Genomic DNA, 21882 nt, shown 5'->3' with positions numbered 1-21882 from the left:
GTTTGCAGATGACACCAAAATTCGAGGTGTAGTGGACAGCAAAGAGGGTTATCTCAGATTACAACAGGATCTGGAACAGATGGGCTAATGGGCTGAGAAGTGACAGATGGAGTTTAATTCAGATAAATGCAAGGTGCTGCATTTTGGGAAAGCAAATTTTAGCAGGACTTATACACTTAATGGTAAGGTGCTAGGGAGTGTTGCTGAACAAAGAGACCTTGTAGTGCAGGTTCATAGCTCCTTGAAAGTGGAGTCGCAGGTAGATAGGATAGTGAAGGCGGCGTTTGGTATGCTTTCTTTTATTGGTCAGAGTACTGAATACAGGAGTTAGGAGATCAAGTTGCGGCTATACAGGACATTGGTTAGGCCACTGTTGGAATATTGTGTGCAATTCTGGTCTCCTTCCTATCGGAAAGATATTGTGAAACTTGAAAGGGTTCAGAAAAGATTTACAAGGACGTTGCCAGGGTTGGAGGACCTGAGCTACAAGGAGAGGCTGAACAGGCTGGGGTTGTTTTCCCTGGAGCGTCGGAGGCTGAGGGATGACCTTTTAGAGGTTTACAAAATTATGAGGGCATGGATAGGATAAATAGACAAAGTCTTTTCCCTGGTTTAGGGTGAGAGGGGAAAGATATAAGTGAGACCCAAGGGGCAACATTTTCACGCAGAGGGTGGTACGTGTATGGAATGAGCTGCCAGAGGATGTGGTGGAGGCTGGTACAGTTGTAACATTTAAGAGGCATTTGGATGGGTATATGAATAGCAAGGGTTTGGAGGGATAGGGGCTGGGTGCTGACAGGTGGGACAGATTGGGTTGGGATATCTGCTCGGCATGGACGGGTTGGACCGAAGGGTCTGTTTCCATGCTGTACATCTAAGACTCAAACTGGGTAAGCAAGCAGTGAAAATAAAAACAGCCATTATTACCAAGGGGTTGCAGAGAGTCAACAGCTCAGCTCTGTCTCAAGATGACCAGCAAGATAAGCTATGGGAAATGCAGGAGGAATGGCTTTGTGTTAAAATGAACTTCAAAATTCATCACGAAAGCTGATAGTTTACAGGTAACCGCCACCAGAATGAGTTGAATCAGAAAAGACTGTGTCTTCTGAGACTCAGCCATCTCAGCAGGTGATGAGGCTGGTTACAGCATCAATCCCCAAAGATTTTGAAGACCATCTCTTGGGGAAAGAAAATGCTGTTATACTGGCAGAAAGTATGAAGTTATTGTAGCCAGACAGCAACATCTGCAAACATTAGGTACAGTTACCAATATTGATGCAAATTGCCATCTGAGACACCCACCACACAAAAAAAATCAGGATCTCAAAAAGTGCAACGTTTAAGGGGAAACAAGTGCTTATACCCGAAACTCTTTTCCAGGACACAGTGCCTCAGCTACTTTAAGTAGATATGGCCATAGAGAGAACAAGATTCCTGACACAGGGATAGTATGTATTAGCCAGCAGTGAATGAAGACAGTGAGGATATACAAAGTATGTCATTACAAAGAAACTCTATAATGTCATGAGATTGTCACACCCCAGGTCCAAATTTTCAGATTTATTCCCAATAAACTATGGCAATTTTCTCTGCACCAAATACTTCCTCAAATATTTCAGTTACCAGATAGTTGAAAGACACATCAAATGCGAGTGCAGCATGCACATTGAGTATAATATTCAGTAAATGAGCTTTCTTAAAATGGACTACAACATACAAGCAGACCTTTTAGATCAAAGGGTATGGTGAGAATCTGAGTTGGATGATCAGCCATCTCCATACTGAAACAGGCTCAACACACCCAATGGCATATTCCTGCTCCTTGTTTCTAGGTTTCTTAGAACTACACTTCAGGATACAGGCCTATCTTCACCAAAGAGATCATATTTTTGCAGGCAACTTAGGATAACCCTGCCAAACTCTCACAGGATAAACTTCTCAAAATGCTATTCAATATTGTTCATGAGAGTCATGCAAGTGCAGAATAAACTAATCTGCTTGTGGGACAGAAAGTCAGAGTCACACATCAGACTCAAGGAACCTAGTCACCTCAGAGATATCCAACATGGCCAGAAATTCTACTGAGGGTAAGGAGTAAAAGAAACACAGCACTGAAGGCTCAGTTGCATAGTTACCCAGTAGTTCGAAGTGGTTTCATTGGTCCAGCATATTCCTGATAGCTATCAAGATAAATAAGGCAGATCTCTTCCAAATAAATATCTGATTCAAATTCAGAGGAGCACATATTCATGCAAGGTCCTGGGACCTGGGGAATTGCCTATCAGAAGTATACAAACTTCCTAAGCAATCCCTGCAGTGTCAGCACATCAAGATTTTGGATGGGCCTTGAAGGATTTCTTTGTGGAAGATTTGGGCCAATGCTATTACAAAAAAATTGAGAGCAAATAAATCTGGAACATGAATGACCAGTTTAGAGACAGAACACTTTCTATTCGTCAGATACATATCAAAACATAACTATTGACCGTATACTGCAGGCAATTGTCTTTGTTACTTACTGTAGGCTTTACTAGCAATTGTCCCATTACTGTGAACATCCTGGATAGACCGACTGGTGTACACACTAAAAGGAAAAATAATGGACAGTTTCATTAAAAGTATTAAACATTTTGATTAATTGTATTAAATTTGTGTCTTAAAAACAAAGATTGAAACTAAAGTACAGGGCTATCTGAATTATGCAGCATAGAAAGAAGCTCTGGATGAGTGGTGCTGGAAGAGCACAGCTCGTCAATCCATCATATCTATGCAGCTCTCAGTAAGACCTTGGCAGTCAGTTATAGTCCTTTGTTTCACACTTGTACTGTTTCCTTGTTCAAACAATAGTAACTTCATTTTCAAAGCCCATCATCATTTCTGTTTCATTCCAATATTTTACGCAGATCATGTTGTCAAATATCCTGACATAAAAAGACAAAACCCCAAGCTCATTTTTAAAAACTGAGCTTAATCTTAGATCTAAACATTACTAATTCAAACAACCATTTACTTTACCTAAATTCTTTGTTATTTTGAAAAATGCCATCAGTTAAAGTTCTGTTTCACAGAGAACTAGCCCAAGCCCTAGTGCAGCCTTAGATCTGGCACATGTCTTCTTCTTGCATCTACATCAAGGCTTTGATACCAGACCATCCCCTAAATTAAAATCCTGTCTGTCCCGCGTGAGTCAGTTAACTGCCCTACATTCTCCTTTTTGACCTTCTGTCAAACACAAAAACATTAATGAGTTGCATTTATTTTACACTTAGAAAGAGGATGTTCATGTTATTATTTGAGACACACTGATGTGCAGAAATAGTCCATCATGTTTTCTACATCACAGTAGTGACTGTACTTCAAAAACTAATTCATTGGATGCAAAGTGCTTTGGTGTGCTAGCTGACCTTTAAAGCTAATTTATATTTGTGAGACTATTAGTAATGCATTCTTAAAAAGTTTCAAAAGGTTGCTGCTTAAAGTGTGCTTAGTTGAAAATATTTAGAGATTTGGATTTAGTCTCAAATTTATCTTTCAACATTCAAAGGATAGAATCTCCAGCTTTTCAGTTTACAGTTCTTTGAGGTCTTCTTCCATTCCAGTGAAAATGTATACCCTGAAAGTCAAAGTCATTGACATGTACTGCACAGAAATAGACCCTTCGGTCCAACTTGTCCATGCCGGCCAGGTACCCTAAAATAATCTACTCCCATTTACCAGCATTTGGCTCATATCTCTCTAAACCCTTCCTATTCATGTTCCCATCTAGATGCCTTTCAAATGTTCTAATTGTACCAGCTGCTGCCACCTCCTCTGGCAGATCATTTCATATATGTACCACCCTCTGTGTGAAAATGTTACCCTTTAGATCCCTTTCAAATTTTTCCCCTCTCAAACCTTCACCTAGTTTTGGACTGCCCCACCACAGGGAAAAGGCCTTGTCTATTTACCCTGTCCATGCCCCTCATGGTTTTATAAACCTCGATAAGATCACCCCTCAGCATCCAATGTTGCAGGGAAAGTAGCCCCAGCCTGTTCAGCCTCTCCCTATAGCTCAGATCCTCCAACCTGGCAACATCCTTGTAAATCTTTTCTAAACCCTTTCAAGTTTCACAATATCCTTCCTATTTCACAACTTTCCACTGCTTATCAGTTTAAACATCAGTACTATCTCTTCTCCTCCTCCTCTGTCTCACATGTTTCTTTTTGGAAATAAACTGACTGTATACAACATGCTCAACTGTAATTTAATTATAAGACATTAAGCTTAATGAAGTGAACTTTTAAAATTTGTTAGTAACATTAGTTTGTGAAGATATTTTGTCTTTAAGCTATCAAAGTATGTTTAAAAGATTGACACTCATACGTTGAATTAAGCAGAGATTTACAAGGGCTTTATTGTAAAATGGTAATTTAGCACAAATACCACTCTTTACCTTCCCTGACAGAAGTCAACAATCCATTGGACTGGTTTTAATAACTAACTCATTTCCGAATCACAAAAATCACCAGAGACAAAACCCACCCACTAGGGGCAAAAATATTAACAAAAGAGAAAAACAAAGAGAAATTAAATCAAAATACCACAAGAGGACTTACAACACTCTCAACAGCCAAAGAGCCTAGTTCTTGATATTTTAATTAACCTGTTCGGACATGCTTGACACATGCAAAGCAGGTGGGACCTCTATCCAGCCCTTCTGACCGAAAGGTAATAACATTACCATTTGAGTTGAGGGGGGAAAAAAGAGTGCCCTGGGAAACTTTTAAAATATTTTCTGATCAACCTATACACAGATGTTACTACACACCCTTCATTCAGGTGGGGCTTGATCTTGGGTGCCTTGGCCCAGAGACAGGGGCTTTACCATTACACGGCAGGAGCTCCAAGACGGTAATATTTTCTTTTTAAAAGTCAACCTGTTCAGACAGGTTATAACATAGGTGCAACTTGAAACCAGGCCTTGGAGCTCAAAAGTTTGCACAAGCTTTGCACCACTGCACAAGAGCCATAACAACCCCAAAACCTTGAAGATATTTTCTGTTATTGCACACCTTTGGCACAGGTCGAACCTGAAGCCAGGACCCCTAGTTCAGAGATAGGGACATGACCACTGCAGCACCAGCACTCTTTCTTACAAAGTCCTTCCACACTATTCGCAAATGCACCTTTGTCTGGATTTTTTAAAATGCGCCTGGTCAGACATGTTCGGACACATAACTGGAACAGAAGGGACTTGAATCCCGGTCACCTGGCCCAGAGGTATGTTCACCACCAGTTCGCCACAAGACCTTCCAAACCCTAAAACTGTTTTTTGTTACATATCCGGAGATGCTTTCATGTACTATTGAATGGCTTCTTTCCACGACCAAACTACTTTTTTCCTTTCCCCTCCGCTACCAAATCTATTTTGTTTTGTAATAACTCGGTCAAAGTTTGTTTAAAATCAACCTTTTCAGGGATGTTACTATCCCTCCAGAGCAAGTGAGACTTGAACAGTGACCTCCTGGTCCAAAGGAAAGACAAACCTCAAACCCTAAATACAAAATCTAATGAGCAGATCAGTGGCAAATGAAATTTAGGTCTGTGAGATGATATACTTGTACAGGATCTTGGTTGGGCCACTGTTGGAATATTGCGTGCAATTCTGGTCTCCTTCCTATTGAAAGAATGTTGTGAAACTTGAAAGGGTTCAGAAAGGATGTTGCCAGATTTGGAGGATTTGAGCTATAGGGAGAGGCTGAATAGACTGGGGCAATTTTCCCTGGAATACTGGAGGGTGAGGGGTGACCTCACAGAGGTTTATAAAACCATGAGGGGCATGGATAGGGTAAATAGACAAGTCTTTTTCCTGGGTTGGGGGAGTCCAGAACTAGAGGGCATTGGTTTAGGGTGAGAGGGGAAAGATATAAAAGAGACCTAAGGGGCAACTTTTTCACACAGGTGGTGCGTGTATGGAATAAGCTGCAAGAGGAAGTGGTGGAGGCTGGTACAATTAAAAGGCATCAGGATGAGTTTAGGAATAGTAAGGGTTTGGAGGGATATGGGCCAAGTGCTGGCAAATCGGACTAGATTAGTTTGGGATATCTGGTCAGCATAGACGATTTGGACCAAAGGGTCTGTTTTTGTGCTGTACGTCTCTATGACTCTAAATATCAAGACAAAGGAGTATTCAATGAATGGTGGGTCTCTAGGAAATTCAGACGAACAAAGGGATCTTAGGATACTTGTACTAGGGTCCTTGAGATCCCTGAAGGCAGCAGGATAGATTAATAGGATCATTATGGCAGCATATCAGTCATGGCACAGATTATTATAGCAGGAAGGCAATGTTAGAGCTGTACAAAACCTTGGTTCAGCCACACCTGAAATACTGTGTGCAGATCTAGTCACCACATAAGAAGAAGAATGCAATTACATTGGAAGGACTGCAGAGGAGTTTTTCCAAGATGTTACCTGGAATGCAGCCTTTGAACATTGAAGCTCGGGTTGTCTTCTTCAGAGCAGAGAAAGTTGAAAGGGTTGTGATTATGGTGTATAAGATGATGAGGAACATAGGCAGGGTTGATAGAAAGCAGCTGTTCTCCTTAGTTAAAGGATTGATAACAAGGCCTCAAAATTTTAAGGTGAAAAACAGGGGATTTGAGGGAAGCTATTGTCATCCACAGGGTGGCAGGAATCTGGAATGCCCTGCCTGGGAGTTCAGTCGAGGCAGGAAACCTAATAACCTTAAAAAGTACTTGACATGTCACAACGTTCAAGGCAATGGACCAAGCGCTGAAATGTGACACCAACATGGATTTAGAACAGTTTTTGTTGATGCATACTCAATGAGCCAAAGGCCTGATTCTGAGAGCAGATCGGGCAGCATCTGGAGAGAAAAGAACAGAGTCTCAGATAAGCAACCTGACAGCTAAAACGAGGCATATCTGCTGTCTGCAAGGGCACTGCTGATAATTGACCAGACAACTTCCTTCACCAATTCTTCTGCCTCTTTACATTCAACGGATGGAGAGACAATACATTCCACTCAAAATATCAATGAAAATCAAATACCCTAATGGACAGGGAGGTTGATCTAGGTGAACGAGCAACATGAAGTTTATTGGTAGTCTGTTCATATACTGTAGAGTTTCAGCTCATTAAACTTCTGCAGTACCCTTTCACAAAACTATGCAAGAAGCCACAAGAGGGGTCAAAGTAAGTGAAAAAGAATTAAATTTCTAAACCTTGATTTACAGATATACGAAGGTACAAATTATTGGGCAGGAATAATCCAGGAATTGAGGCATGGTGTTTGCACCATGTTTCATCATGAAAACTGCTAAAATAGGTACAGGTACACCCTCTTAAACTTGGTTACCCACAAACTGTCCAGATGTTTTTCTTTGTATTTAATCATTTTAAACAGGTTTCACTGATGTGGAGGAGTGGGGGGATGCATGAAAGTGTTAGTAAATCAAAAGTGTGAGGAGGGAATTAATATCGACAGCAACATAGCCATTTACCTGAAGTCCTTTTTAATCACATCAGTTGGCTCTGCTAGATTCACAAATCACTGGATTAGAGCATTCCAAATTGTTTTTTCTGAAGATCAGCAATTTCCAAAATCAAGCATGGTCTCCCGTACCAAGGTTCCCAGATTTGAGAAAACGTATGTATATTTAAAAAAACAGTTACGTTGAGAGCAAAATATTGGGGAAATTCTTCTTCTGTCTACCAAGAAAAGCTCAAATAATTTGGTTCCAATTCCAAACAGCTTGTATTTATATAGCATCTGTAGTGTATGGGCAGCAGGTGGCTAGCACTGCTACCTCACAGCACCAGGGACCCGGATTAGATTCCCACCTCCAGCGATTGTCTGTGTGGAGTTTGCACATTCTCCCAGTGTCTGTGTGGGTTTCCTCCAGGTGCTCCTGTTTCCTCCCACAATCCAAAGATGTGCAGGTCAGGTGAATTGACCATGCTATTTTGCTCATTGTGTCAGGTGCATTAGTCAGGGGTAAATATAGGGTAGGGAAATGGGGCAGGGATGGTTGGTGTGGACTTGTTGGGCTGAAGGGCCTGTTTCCATACTGTAGGGAATCTAATCTAATGTTGTAACTGGCCTCCTAATTTATTTCCATCCAAGAAGAATTCTGCATCCCAAATAAAGCAGTAATTTTCTTCATCATGAGTCACTTCTTATTTACACAATAATGTCTTTTAGGATTGTACACAATTTTTCTGAATTCCTGAAATGGATAAAAGCAATTATCAATTAGTCAACAAAGGGACATAATCTTAAAATTAGACTGGGCCCATACTAGGGTGATGTCAGGAAGTACAAGAGTAGCGGAAATCCAAAATTCTTTTCCCCCAAAAAATCTGATTGGGTTCAGATAACTGAAAAATTTTGAAGCGAGACTGATTGATTTTTGTCAGCCAAGGGTATTAAAAGAAATAGAAAAAGTTAAGGTACATATCAGCCAAATCAATGGTGCAATAGGTAGAGGAAATGAATGGCTTACTGCCACTGTTGTGATCTTCATTTAAAATGTAGCTCTTCCATGAGAACAATTTCAGGCACGAACATAATTACTATCTTCTACAGTTGCTTTCTAAACTCCAGGAACACTAACTGATAAAAATTAACCCAAAGTGTTAATACTTTAATAGTGCAGCAGCAATTGATTTAGGGATTTTACTTTCTATACAATAGGCCTATATAATTCCTGCGTTGATTTACCTTGGTACAGGTACCGATAGGCCAATACAGAATGTTGTTTGAAATCGGAAAACAAAGTAGTCTGATCGAACGGAAACAAAAATTGGAGATTTTCCAAATATCTTTGGTCTTTTTGATGTCTACTTTGTGGATTTCCCTTAACCCCTCCTCCAGCTGTCAGAACTGAGAGAGAAATTGTGGTCTTCAAATACAAGTGTAAGAATTAAGCTTCAATTTAAAATTCTCAGTAAGGATGAAAGAATATTCCACTCTATGACCTGATAGCATAGCAAGTGTTTTAGTTCCCTAGCCATGAATCTTGCCTCATCACTTGATAAAGACTAGCACTGCAAACTGTGCATGTTTCAATGATGAAAGTTTTTTTAAAAAAATAAGCTTAAACTTAAAGGCAGGATCATATGCAGAATACGATTAAGATTCCAAAAAGTTGTCAAAAGGCTGTTTGATATCTCAAACCCCTTTCATGAAGTAAACCAAGAGATGAAAGGCGAAGAACTTCATTTTTTTGCATAACCTATGACTTAAGCCCTTTGCCTAGAAGGGAACAAACTTATTTCAGGACACTGTCAAAGATCACAGCATCCATTATACGCATTTTAAATTTTGTGTACAATAGTATAGTCCACAAAGATAGCTATGCGAATATCAGTTTATACCATATTTTATTTTGTTGGCGTTGCTGGGTGGACCATGATTTATTGTTCATCACTAGCTGTCATTGAGGCGGCAGTGGTCAGATGTGTTCTTGAAATGGCACAGTGACAGTGCAGTTAGGATGGGAGTTCCAGAATTTTAAAGCTTACAAGAGAACTATGCCACTGTTCCTTCACTAAGTCAGGATGGCAAGGCCAGATATGTGTGATTGGAAATGAACTTGCAGGTGGTGGTTTTCCCATGCAGCTGTTGTCCATGTCCTTCCATGTGATAGCGGTCACAGATTTTGAAGATGCTATTGAAAGACCTGCAGTGAATTGCTGATATATACACACCAGCTTCAAGATGCATAACTACCATAAAGCATCAGCGAGGGAATGATTAAGAGCTAGTGGGTGCCAATCAAGTGGCTGCTTTGTCTTTGATTAGTAGAGCTTTTTCAGTATTGTTGGAACTGTTCCCATTGAAGCAAGTGTAGAGTAGTCAATCATTTTGCTGACTTACACATTGTAAATGATAGATCGGCACTGAAGATACAGGAAATGAGTTACCTACCTCAAAATTGTTGGCCTCTGACCTGCTCATACAGTCACATTGTTTCTACAGTTGGTCCAAGACAGTTTCTGGTCAATGGTAACCCCCAGCATGTTGACACTAAAGTATTCAGCAATGGTAATGCCATTAAGGGGAAATGAATATATTCTCTCTTGTTGGACAGTCATTGCCTTTCCTATTCTTAAAAAGAGAGCTGTTCTAAATTTCAAATTTTCTTTTGAGAAATTGAACTCAAATTACGACACGGTGAATGCACACACTTAAGACTGCATCATCTGCTGATCATGTCCTGAGACAGCTTTAAATCCTTGTTCCTAATCCTAATTTTGGAACAGGCTGAAATCCAAACCAAATTAGAATTAATGCATTTTCTTTCTTGGAGACAGAAGAAATTCCAGCATCCTAGGAAATTTAACTGAAAAGAGCTTGAAGAAGATAAGGAAGCTTGGCATAAGGCCACTTTCCCAAATAGTTCTCTTCAGTGTTTCTCTCTCCACAGATGCTGCCTGACGTGCTGAATATTTCTAGCATTTCTTGTTCTCATTTCAGATTTCCAGTATCTGTAATATTTTGCTTTTGCATTGAGAACTCAAAGTTCACTGTTTACAATTCATTAAAATGCCTCAATCATGGATTAATTTCTCTCATTGTATCTACTAGATACTGAGTATGATCTCCCTAATTGTGAAGTAAACAGATTTATTAGTACTTTAACACTATAACCTCTTCTCTAAAAATCAATTTGCAATATGCTATTGCTCTAAAACAAAAGGCCCTTTAATGTATATGGTTTAACTCAGCTAAGATTGATGCTAATCCACTCTGCTGCCACTTGGATGGATTCTTGCATTCTTCTACACTGTAAGCATGTCTACTTCTACAATAGGATTATTAGACTATTGCATTAACTGTTCGCATTAATATTTGACTAAAAACTGTACTGTAATCAAAGTGAAATTAATACAAATGGAATACTTAACTATATGATGTAGCTATAGTACAATAAATGGTCAAATTAACTTCAACCTGAAATGTTTTGTCACGACACAAATTCCATCCATCTGATAGAATCTCAGGCTGAAGATTGCTTCAGGGTTCTTAACATGAGTCCTTTATTAATATAAATGACAAGGTTTTCAGACTGATCTTTTTTCCTTGACATTGCTCCCACACCCAAAATATTCTCATGGGCCTTCACATGGAAGGAAAGAAACAGTCAACATCAGGTCAGCTAATGTAATATTCATGGACAATAGTACATGTTGAGGACCATTGGGATTTTGTCTAGCACTATACTATGTATGGGTCCAAACAACTAAACATCAATCTTATTTGTGCATGAGCAGAGTTCTGTATATAGTCAATGATGACAATCTTCCGTGAAAACACATTAGATCTGCTCTTAATTTCTTCAACTTTCTACCTCTCTAGAATGAGCTCTGCACATTATTTATACAGTATACAACATCTGTGACTGCAATGCAGAACTAAAATTGTAATAAGAAAATTTCAAGTAACATAAGTATGTTTATGATATTACACTAACATTTTATGGTGACCTTCACAGCTGAAAGAGCTATTAATGCAGTCAGTGTGCTATGGGAAGTGGGGTCAGCCTTGACTTCAACTTGAGCAAAAATCATGTCAATATTCATAGCCACTGGCTGAGTACCTCAACTGCTGCTGAATTGTCAGTCATGCTTCTGGAATTGACTATCACAAACGATTTGCACTTGTATCTCTGCAGTTTATCAAGTTGTTAGTGACCTCTGCTGGTGGACGCACAAATTTACAAGGCCACTACAACGTGCATATTAAAAACAACTAGAAATTACAACATCAATGGTTGCTAAATACAAGAATATTCTTTCACAATTTTGTTTTTTAAATGCAAAACCTGTATCACCAAAGGAAAGTTGCAGCAGAGGGACAGGCCATTTAATCTATTGATTCTGTATAGTTGGAAATCAAAACTAGGTGCCATTCTAATACTACTTTTCAGCAGCTAGTCTGTAGCCTTGCAGGTTACAGTACTTCAGGTGCAGACCAATGATGTGGAGTGCCAGTATTGGACTAGGGAGGACAAAGTCAGAAATTGGTTACAATCCAACAGGTTTATTTGAAATCACCAGCTTTCAGAGTGTCGCCCCTTCATCAGGTGAAGTGAGAGAGAAACATAAAGAACACAATTTATGGGCAGAGAAATCAAGAGCATGGAGATCAAACAATCATACAAATGGTGTGAGTGGACTATTGAATAAAACGTCTGTGCAGGTGACCAGGGTGTTGGTGTGAATAAAGAGTCAGTCAATGACTGAATAATAATCCAAGGGATGAACTATAATCTGAATAAATAAGGCAGAGAGATAACACAAAAAATTTTAACAGATGATGCTGGAGACAAAACAAATGACTGGATTCAGTGGTTAGCACTGCTGCCTTACAGAACAAGGGACCCACTTCAATTCCAGCCTCAGGTGACTGTCTGTGTGGAGTTTACACATTCTCCCAGTGTGTGTGGGTTTGCTCAGAATGCTCCGGTTTCCTTCCACAGTCCAAAGATGTGCAGGTTAAGTGAATTAGCCACACTAAATTGCCCATAGTGTTCAGGGATGTGCAGGTTAGGTGCCTTAGTCATGGGTAAATGTCAACTAATACGTAGGGGAATAGGTATGGGTGGGTTACTCTTCGGAGGATCAGCATGGACTTGTTGGGCCAAATTGCCTGTTTCCATACTAGGGATTCTATGATCATTCTTGTTCAGGTAAGTCCAAAGTAAGTCCATTTCTCCTCCCACATCATAATTCCATAATTTTCTGCAATCATTATCCTGTCTGCAACCTTATCATCAAGAAATACTTGAACTCTACTGCAGTTATCAATAATTCAATAATTACGTCAAAAAAGTAGAGCATCCATTGCCCATGCCACATAACTCAAACTAGCTTGCAGAATTCCATACATTGGTCAAAATGGACATCAGCAAATAAGCCACTAAATAACAAATCTTGGCTATTTGGAAGTTAAGTTTGTTTGAAATGGCATTTGACAAAAATACTGTAAAACATAATTTTGGTGAAAATAATGCAATGCTCCAGATAAGTGCTTCTTCCCTTCAATCATGCTTACATAATGACACAAAGTCATAGAGTGATACAGCACAGAACAGGCCTGTCAGTCCAACTTGTCCATGCTGACCAGATATCCTAAAGTGATCTAGTCCCATTCCTCAGCATTTGGCCCAAATCCCTCTGAACCCTTCCTGTTTGTATATACATCCAGATGCCTTTTAAAATGTTGTAATCATACCTGAGTCCATGACCACCTCTGGCAATTTGTTTCATACTTGCACCACGCTCTGTGAGAAAATGTTGCCCCATCAGATCCCTTTTAAATCTATGCTTTCTAGGTTTGGACTCCCCTAGCCTGGAAAAAAGAACTTATCTATTCACCCTATACCCCTCACAGTTCTATAAAAATAAAGGCCAGCCCTCAGCCACCGACACTCCAGGGAAAATGGCACTGGTCAAATCAGCCTCTCCCTATAGTTCAAACTTCCAACCCTGGCAACATCCCTGTGAATCTTTTCTGAATCCTTTCACACTTTTAACATCTCTCCTTAAATAAGCAACTTCCAAAGCAAATAATAATTAAGTAAATCAGGTAATCTCCTCTGATGTTACTCATTTTGACTCATGTGACTTCTTAAGTGAGACAGGAAGCAAAAGTGTCAGTGCAAGTGTGGGCTATTTTGCAGGACTTTATTATCTCAAAGAATAAAATTTATATTAGACAGATGGAGTTTAATTCAGACAAAGTGCAGTGCTGCATTTTGGAAATGCAAATAAGGGCAGGATTTATACACTTAATGGTTAAATCCTGAGGAGTGTTGCTGAACAAAGAGACCTTGGGGTGCAGGTTCATAGCTCCTTGAAAGTGGAGTCGCAGGGATATAGGATAGTGAGGAAAGCATTTGGTATGTTTGCCCTCATTAGTCAGTGCATTGAGTATTGGAGTTGCGGCTGGACAGGACATTGGTTAAATGACTTTTGGAATATTGCATGCAATTCTGGTTTCCCAGCTACAAGAAAGACATTGTGAAACTTGACAGGGTGCAGAAAAGATTTACAAAGACGTTGCCAGGGTTGGAGTATTTGCACTATGAGGGAGTGTGTGTCTGTGTGTGTGTGTCGTGGTGGGGGAAGGAAGAGAAGAATGGAAATCCAAAACTAAACAGCAAAGATATAAAAGGGACCTAAGGGACAACTTTTTCATGCAAAGGATAATGCATATATGGAACAAGGTGCCGGAGGAAGTGATGGAGACTGGTACAATCACAATATTTTAAAAGGCATCTGGATAGGTATATGAATAGGAAGGGTTTAGAGGGATATGGGCCAAATACTGGCAAGTGAGACTAGATTTACACAGGGTATCTGGTTGCCAACTACAAGTTGGGCTGAAGGGTCTGGTTCCCTGCTGTATATCTCTATGACTCTAGCTGCCTTGGCCTGATCACTCATTCAAATCAGCTGTGGTCAAAATTACAAGTGCTATAAAATCATATCCTACTGCTCTTCATTCAGCATATTATTTATAGTGTACCTGAAGCAGAAATATTGAAAATGTAGCTGCAAAAATGACTGAGAAGGCTTTTCCCCACAGTACTGTTTCCAGATGTGCAGATATCAATAAAAACCAGTCGTCTTTTCATACTCAGGGGAAAATGAAGACTGCAGATCAGAGTCAAACAGAGCTAACCACTGAGCCACTGTGTCCCCTGTTGGATGGATACAATTGAATGAGTACAAAAGGAATCGAAAGTTGTGGCGCTGGAGAAGCACAGCAGGTCAGGCAGCATCTGAGGAGCAAGAAAATTGACATTTTGGGCATAACCCCTTCATCAGAACAGTCACATTCCGGATGAAGGGCTTATGCCCAAAACATGGATTCTCCTGGTCCTCGGATGCTGCCTGACCTGCTGTGCTTCGCCAGCACCACAAATTTTGACTCCTTTTGCACTCATCCAATTGTATCCATCCAAGAGGGGACGGAGTGGCTCAGTGCTTTGCTCTGTTGCCTCAGTCAGAGACCCAGGTTTAATTAAAGCCTCGGGCAACTGTCCGTTTGCACGTTGTCCCCATGGGTTTTCTTCACGTGCTTTGGATTCCTCCCACAGTCCAAACATGTACAGGTTAGGTGGACTGGCCGTGCTAAATTGCCCATAGTGCACGTTAAGTGGAATAGCCATGGGTAATGCAGGGTTACAGGGTTGGGTGTTCTTTGGAGGGGCAGTGAGGACTCAATAGGCTGAATGGTCAGCTTCCACACTAAGGATTCTATGATACCACCTACTCTACCAACTTTATATTTGCTGAATCCTGGCTTCACTTTTGCTCCTTCACTGAAGCTTACACTGCCCAGCACACATTGCAATGTTATTTTTCAGGGCTCAAGAGTTCACTTCCTTTGCTTGGTCTCAAACATCAAATGATTGAGTTGAAGGATTGTTCTACTTGCAAAGCCAAATTTACACCTATTTTGTTGTGGCCACTGATCTAGTAACAAAACATTACAAATAGCACATTGTGATACTGCACATTGTATAAATTATCCAAATCCTTCAGTGTTGATTGCTACTTACATAGAAGTAATAAACCTCCCATCAACGAAATGCAGGAATATAAATAAGGAAGATAAAATTCCCAAAGATCTGCAAGTAGGAAGAAACAGGAAAAAGCAAATATTTAGTGAAATGCATTTCCTTCAAGTAGGAAAGCAAGCCTGTTAACTGAGCGTTATGAACTGCCATGATTATAAAATTAAAATGAAGGAAGTCTAAATTATAAGCATCCAAAACAGCAGTAAGAAAATAACTGGATGAGCAAATTGTCACAAGCTTGCAATGGAAATTCATCTTTTAAGAGATAACACTTTTTAAAAGAGATAACAAAATTAAATTTCACGAAAATTTTAAAACCAGTCCTTATTACAGATTCCAAGTAAAACACTCGTACATATTTATTTAGTTTCCAATATTCATTCTGCTAAATTAAATAAAATGAATCATAAATTTTCCAATGAGCACTCAACATTTAGCTGTCTTTACACAGGATTCCCATTCTTCTTTTTGAAAATTTGTCCTGAAACTTATTCATACACTGCTTCAACAACTGCTCACCATCGGGTAACTCTATTTCTTCCAGAAACTGCATTGCATTGGAGTCCTGAGGCTACACTCAAGAACCTACTCACAGCCACAACACCAGATATTTTTCCATACACAATTAGATTCACTAAGCTAGCACTGCCCCGGTTGCCAACGTAGTCCAAACTCTTTGAGCTGCACCAAAGAAAGACTGCTTATGGGCTTCTTTCACTCACACCCTAAGTTACCAAATGGTTCCTCGAAATCTCTGCTGTCAATAACTGCTACACAGTGTCTTCCCCGAGACTGCATCACATGGGGCTTTACAATGCTGCACTTCAGCATTGAATCACTGTCAAAATTTCCAAAACCTAGCCACTGAGTATGTTACTGTGTAACATCCACCATCCATCTTTTGTCTCAACTACATGGAATCAGCTAACAGTAGCTCACTGTTCAATGACTCCTGAACTGTTTTGAGTGATCACTGAAACCACAGCAATAGGGTGCCACCCCTGCATGTACGAAAGATTAATGTAGCATTGAATGGAAAATCCTGTACCTTATACGTTATCATACTTAGCTAACTTCCTCTCTGTAACTGCCAACCTCAGAACGAACAGACACACGCAAGCACACAAAACGCAACAATGTATAGAAACAGATTTGTCAGAGGCAGACATGGGGAGGAGTGGCATGTGTCAACATTATTACATAGAAGACAAAGTGATCAACTCACTTAAAATAAAACTATGTCACAGAGTCCGACACTGTGAAAGGAAAAGTTTGCCTTTTACAACATTGCAATCATAATGCAGAAAAATCCGTCCAGACCAATGAGGTACTTTTGCAGCACAGATTTGTTTTAAGACAAGTAAATGAAGTAACCAGTTTGGACAATAAGGCCCCACAAACAACAGATCGATGCAAACAAAAATGAGATAAATGACTTGATAGTTTGCTTCACCATTTATGACCTGCACAGATATCCATTTAAATAAAGCAATTGTCAGACTTAATTTGAACAGACCATGCTCCAGTAAGGAAGGAAGGACAAGGATGGCAAGATAAGGCACCCTTGGATAACAAGGGAGGATACAAATTTAGTCAGAAAGATAAAAGAGGCATATGTAAGATTGAGGAAGCTAAAATTAGACAGGGCCCATGAGGAATATAATGAGAGCAGGCAAGAATTCATGTAGGGAATTAGAAAAGTAAAAAGGGACCAGCCCACTCCAGGACTACCATCTAAATCATATACACAAGTACCTGTAAGGTCTTACTTCAGAACAGTGTTCTCTCTCTCTCTCTCACACAAAGATACAGGATATGCCTTCAACTTCATAACACTTGGCCACAAGAATTCAGAATTAGCTTGCCCACAGAAGGCACAGAGTAGTGGTGGAAGGTTGCTTTTCAGGCTGGAGGTCCATGGCTGGTGGTGTTTCGCAAGGATCCATACTGGGGCCTCTACTGTTTGTGATATATATAAATGACTGATGAAAAAGTAGACGGATGGGTTACTAAGCTTGCAGACAATACAAAAAGTTTGATGTAATGTGAGGTGCTGCACTTTGGAAGCTCAAGCGTTGAGAAAAAGTATAGAGTTAATGGCAGAACCCTGAACAGCATTAATATATAGAGGGATCTTGGGGTTCAAGTACATAGCTCCCTGGAAAGGGCCATGCATGTAAATAGGGTGGTGAAGGTGGCATATGGCTTGCTTGCCTTTATTGTCAAGGAAGTGAAGACAAGTGTCAGCATGTCATGTTGCAGCATTATAAAACTTTGGTTAGGCCAGACTTGGAGTACTGCATTCAGTTCTGGTTGCCACATTACAAAAAGGACATGGAGACTTTGGAGAGGGTATAAAAGAGGTTTACCAGGATGCTTCCTGGATTAGAGGGTATGACTTATGAGCAGAGGCTAGAAAGACTCAGGTTGTTTTCTCTGGAACAGCGAAGGCTGAGTGGAGACTTGATAAAATTATGAGGTAAAAAGGGTTTGACAGTCAGAATCTTTCTCCCCAGAGTTGAAATGTCTAAACTCGGAGGCATGCTTTTAAAAGTGAGAGGGGGAAAAGTTCAAAGGAAATGTGAGGGGCAAGCTTTTAGAACATAGAACATAGAACATAGAACAATACAGCACAGAACAGGCCCTTCGGCCCACGATGTTGTGCCGAACTTCTATCCTAGATTAAGCACCCATCCATGTACCTATCCAAATGCCGCTTAAAGGTCGCCAATGAATCTGACTCTACCACTCCCTCGGGCAGCGCATTCCATGCCCCCACCACTCTCTGGGTAAAGAACCCACCCCTGACATCTCCCCTATACCTTCCACCCTTCACCTTAAATTTATGTCCCCTTGTAACACTCTGTTGTACCCGGGGAAAAAGTTTCTGACTGTCTACTCTATCTATTCCTCTGATCATCTTATAAACCTCTATCAAGTCACCCCTCATCCTTCGCCGTTCCAACGAGAAAAGGCCGAGAACTCTCAACCTATCCTCGTACGACCTACTCTCCATTCCAGGCAACATCCTGGTAAATCTTCTCTGCACCCTCTCCAAAGCTTCCACATCTTTCCTAAAGTGAGGCGACCAGAACTGCACACAGTACTCCAAATGTGGCCTAACCAAAGTCCTGTACAGCTGCAACATCACCTCACGACTCTTGAATTCAATCCCTCTGCTAATGAACGATAATACTCCATAGGCCTTCTTACAAACTCTATCCACCTGAGTGGCAACCTTCAAAGATCTATGTACATAGACCCCAAGGTCCCTCTGTTCCTCCACCTGACCAAGAACCCTACCATTAACACTGTATTCCGCATTCTTATTTGTTCTTCCAAAATGGACAACCTCACACTTGGCAGGGTTGAACTCCATCTGCCACTCCTCAGCCCAGCTCTGCATCATATCTAAGTCCCTCTGCAGCCGACAACAGCCCTCCTCACTGTCCACAACTCCACCTATCTTTGTATCATCTGCAAATTTACTGACCCACCCTTCGACTCCCTCCTCTAAGTCATTAATAAAAATTACAAACAGCAGAGGACCCAGAACTGATCTCTGCGGAACTCCACTTGTAACTGGACTCCATGCTGAATATTTACCATCTACCACCACTCTCTGACTTCGACCGGTTAGCCAGTTTTCTATCCAATTGGCCAAATTTCCCTCTATCCCATGCCTCCTGACTTTCCGCATAAGCCTACCATGGGGAACCTTATCAAATGCCTTACTAAAATCCATGTACACTACATCCACTGCTCTACCCTCATCCACATGCTTGGTCACCTCCTCGAAGAATTCAATAAGACTTGTAAGGCAAGACCTACCCTTCACAAATCCGTGCTGGCTGTCCCTAATCAAGCAGTGTCTTTCCAGATACTCGTAAATCCTATCCCTCAGTACCCTTTCCATTACTTTGCCTACCACAGAAGTAAGACTAACTGGCCTGTAATTCCCGGGGTTATCCCTATTCCCTTTTTTGAACAGGGGCACAACATTCGCTACTCTCCAGTCCCCTGGTACCACCCCAGTTGCCAGTGAAGACGAGAAGATCATTGCCAACGGTACTGCAATTTCCTCTCTTGCTTCCCACATAATCCTAGGATATATCCCGTCAGGCCCGGGGGACTTGTCTATCCTCAAGTTGTTCAAAATGTCCAACACATCTTCCTTCCTAACAGGTATCTCTTCTAGCTTATCAGTCCGTTTCACACTCTCCTCTTCAACAATACGGTCCCTCTCGTTCGTAAATACTGAAGAGAAGTACTTGTTCAAGACCTCTCCTATCTCTTCCGACTCAATACACAGTCTCCCACCACTGTCCTTGATCGGACCTACCCTCGTTCTCGTCATTCTCAGGTTTCTCACATACGCATAGAATGCCTTGGGGTTATCCTTGATCCTATCCGCCAAGGATTTTTCGTGCCCTCTCTTAGCTCTCCTAATCCCTTTCTTCAGGTCCCTTCTGGCTATCCTGTATCCCTCCACTGCTCTGTCTGAACCTTGTTTCCTCAACCTTATGTAAGCCTCCTTTTAGATTAGATTAGATTACTTACAGTGTGGAAACAGGCCCTTCGGCCCAACAAGTCCACACCGCCCCGCCGAAGCACAACCCACCCATACCCCTATATCTACCCCTTACCTAACACTACGGGCAATTTAGCATGGCCAATTCACTTGACCTGCACATCTTTGGACTGTGGGAGGAAACCGGAGCACCCGGAGGAAACCCACGCAGACACGGGGAGAACGTGCAAACTCCACACAGACAGTTGCCCCAGGTGGGAATTGAACCCGGGACTCTGGCGCTGTGAGGCAGCAGTGCTAACCACTGTGCCTCCTTCTTCCTCTTTACTAGACATTCAACCTCCCTCGTCAACCAAGGCTCCCTCACACGACCATTTCTTTCCTGCCTGATCGGTACATACATATCAAGGACACGTCGTATCTGCTCCTTGAAAAAGTCCCACATTTCCACCACATCCTTCCCTGACAGCCTATGCTCCCAACGTATGCTCCTCAAATCCTGTCTTACAGCATCGTAATTTCCCTTCCCCCAATTGTAAAAACTCCCTTGTTGTGCGCACCTATCTCTCTCCATAACCAAGGTGAAAGTCACAGAATTGTGGTCGCCATCACCAAAATGTTCACCCACTAACAAGCCCACCACTTGTCCCGGTTCGTTACCGAGTACCAAATCCAATATGGCCTCCCCTCTGGTTGGACAATCTACATACTGCGTTAGAAAAGCTTCCTGGACACACTGCACAAACACCGCCCCATCCAATCTACTTGATCTAAAGAGCTTCCAATCAATATTTGGGAAGTTGAAGTCGCCCATGACTACGACCCTGTGGCTTCTGCACCTTTCCAAAATCTGTTTCCCAATCTGTTTCTCCACATCTCTGCTGCTATTGGGGGGCCTATAATAAACACCCAACAAGGTGACTGCACCTTTCCTATTTCTGACTTCAGCCCATACTACCTCCAGAGGCAGATCCCCCTCAAACTTCCTTTCTGCAGCCGTTATACCATTTCTAATTAGCAATGCCACCCCCCCTCCTTTTTTACCACCCTCCCTAATCTTACTGAAACATCTGTAACCAGGAACCTCCAACAGCCATTCCTGTCCCTCATCTATCCATGTTTCCGTGATGGCCACAACATCGTAGTCCCAGGTACCGATCCACGCCTTAAGTTCACCCACCTTATTTTTGATACTCCTTGCATTGAAGTATACGCACTTGAGCCCATCTCTGTGTCCGCAAGTAGTCCCTGTCAGTGCTACCTTCTCCACAGCCTCCCTACAGTCTTGGACATCCTGACACACAGCTAGCTTACTTGCTGGACTACAAGTCCGGATCCCATCCCCCTGCCAAATTAGTTTAAACCCCCCCGAAGAGTGCTAGCAAACCTACCCCCCAGGATATTGGTGCCCTTCTGGTTCAGGTGCAACCCGTCCTGTTTATACAGGTCCCACCTTCCCCAGAATGCAGTCCAATTGTCCAAATATCTGAAGCCCTCCCTCCTACACCATCCTTGCAGCCACGTGTTCAACTGCACTCTCTCCCTATTCTTTGCCTCTCTGTCACGTGGCACCGGCAACAACCCAGAGATGACGACTCTGTCTGTCCTAGCTTTTAGCTTCCAGCCTAACTCCTTGAGCTCTTGAATGACCTCCCCACCCCTCTTCCTACCTATGTCGTTGGTGCCAATGTGTACCACGACTTCTGGCTGCACACCCTCCCCCTTAAGGATTCTGAAGACACGGTCCGAGACGT

At 41.5% G+C, this 21882-nt stretch overlaps 1 protein-coding gene across 4 annotated transcripts in view; it reads right to left on the bottom strand.

The window, feature by feature from the left end:
- Positions 1-21882, bottom strand: part of lmbr1 (limb development membrane protein 1) — a 262815-nt gene that overhangs the window by 99299 nt on the left and 141634 nt on the right. For 3 of the 4 annotated variants that reach the window (XM_072576217.1, XM_072576220.1, XM_072576219.1), the window contains 2 exons: positions 15580-15648; positions 2520-2584 (listed from right to left, as the gene is read on the bottom strand). In XM_072576217.1, the coding sequence (XP_072432318.1) occupies positions 2520-2584; positions 15580-15648 (134 nt within the window). The remainder of the gene's footprint in view (positions 1-2519; positions 2585-15579; positions 15649-21882) is intronic. The other variant, XM_072576218.1, reaches the window with a different exon arrangement.

The sequence above is a fragment of the Chiloscyllium punctatum genome, chromosome 8, assembly GCF_047496795.1.
Source record: "Chiloscyllium punctatum isolate Juve2018m chromosome 8, sChiPun1.3, whole genome shotgun sequence".
Classification (NCBI taxonomy): Eukaryota; Metazoa; Chordata; class Chondrichthyes; order Orectolobiformes; family Hemiscylliidae; genus Chiloscyllium; species Chiloscyllium punctatum.
Note: the sequence above shows the minus strand (reverse complement) of the source record. Positions and strands in the feature narration are given on the sequence as shown.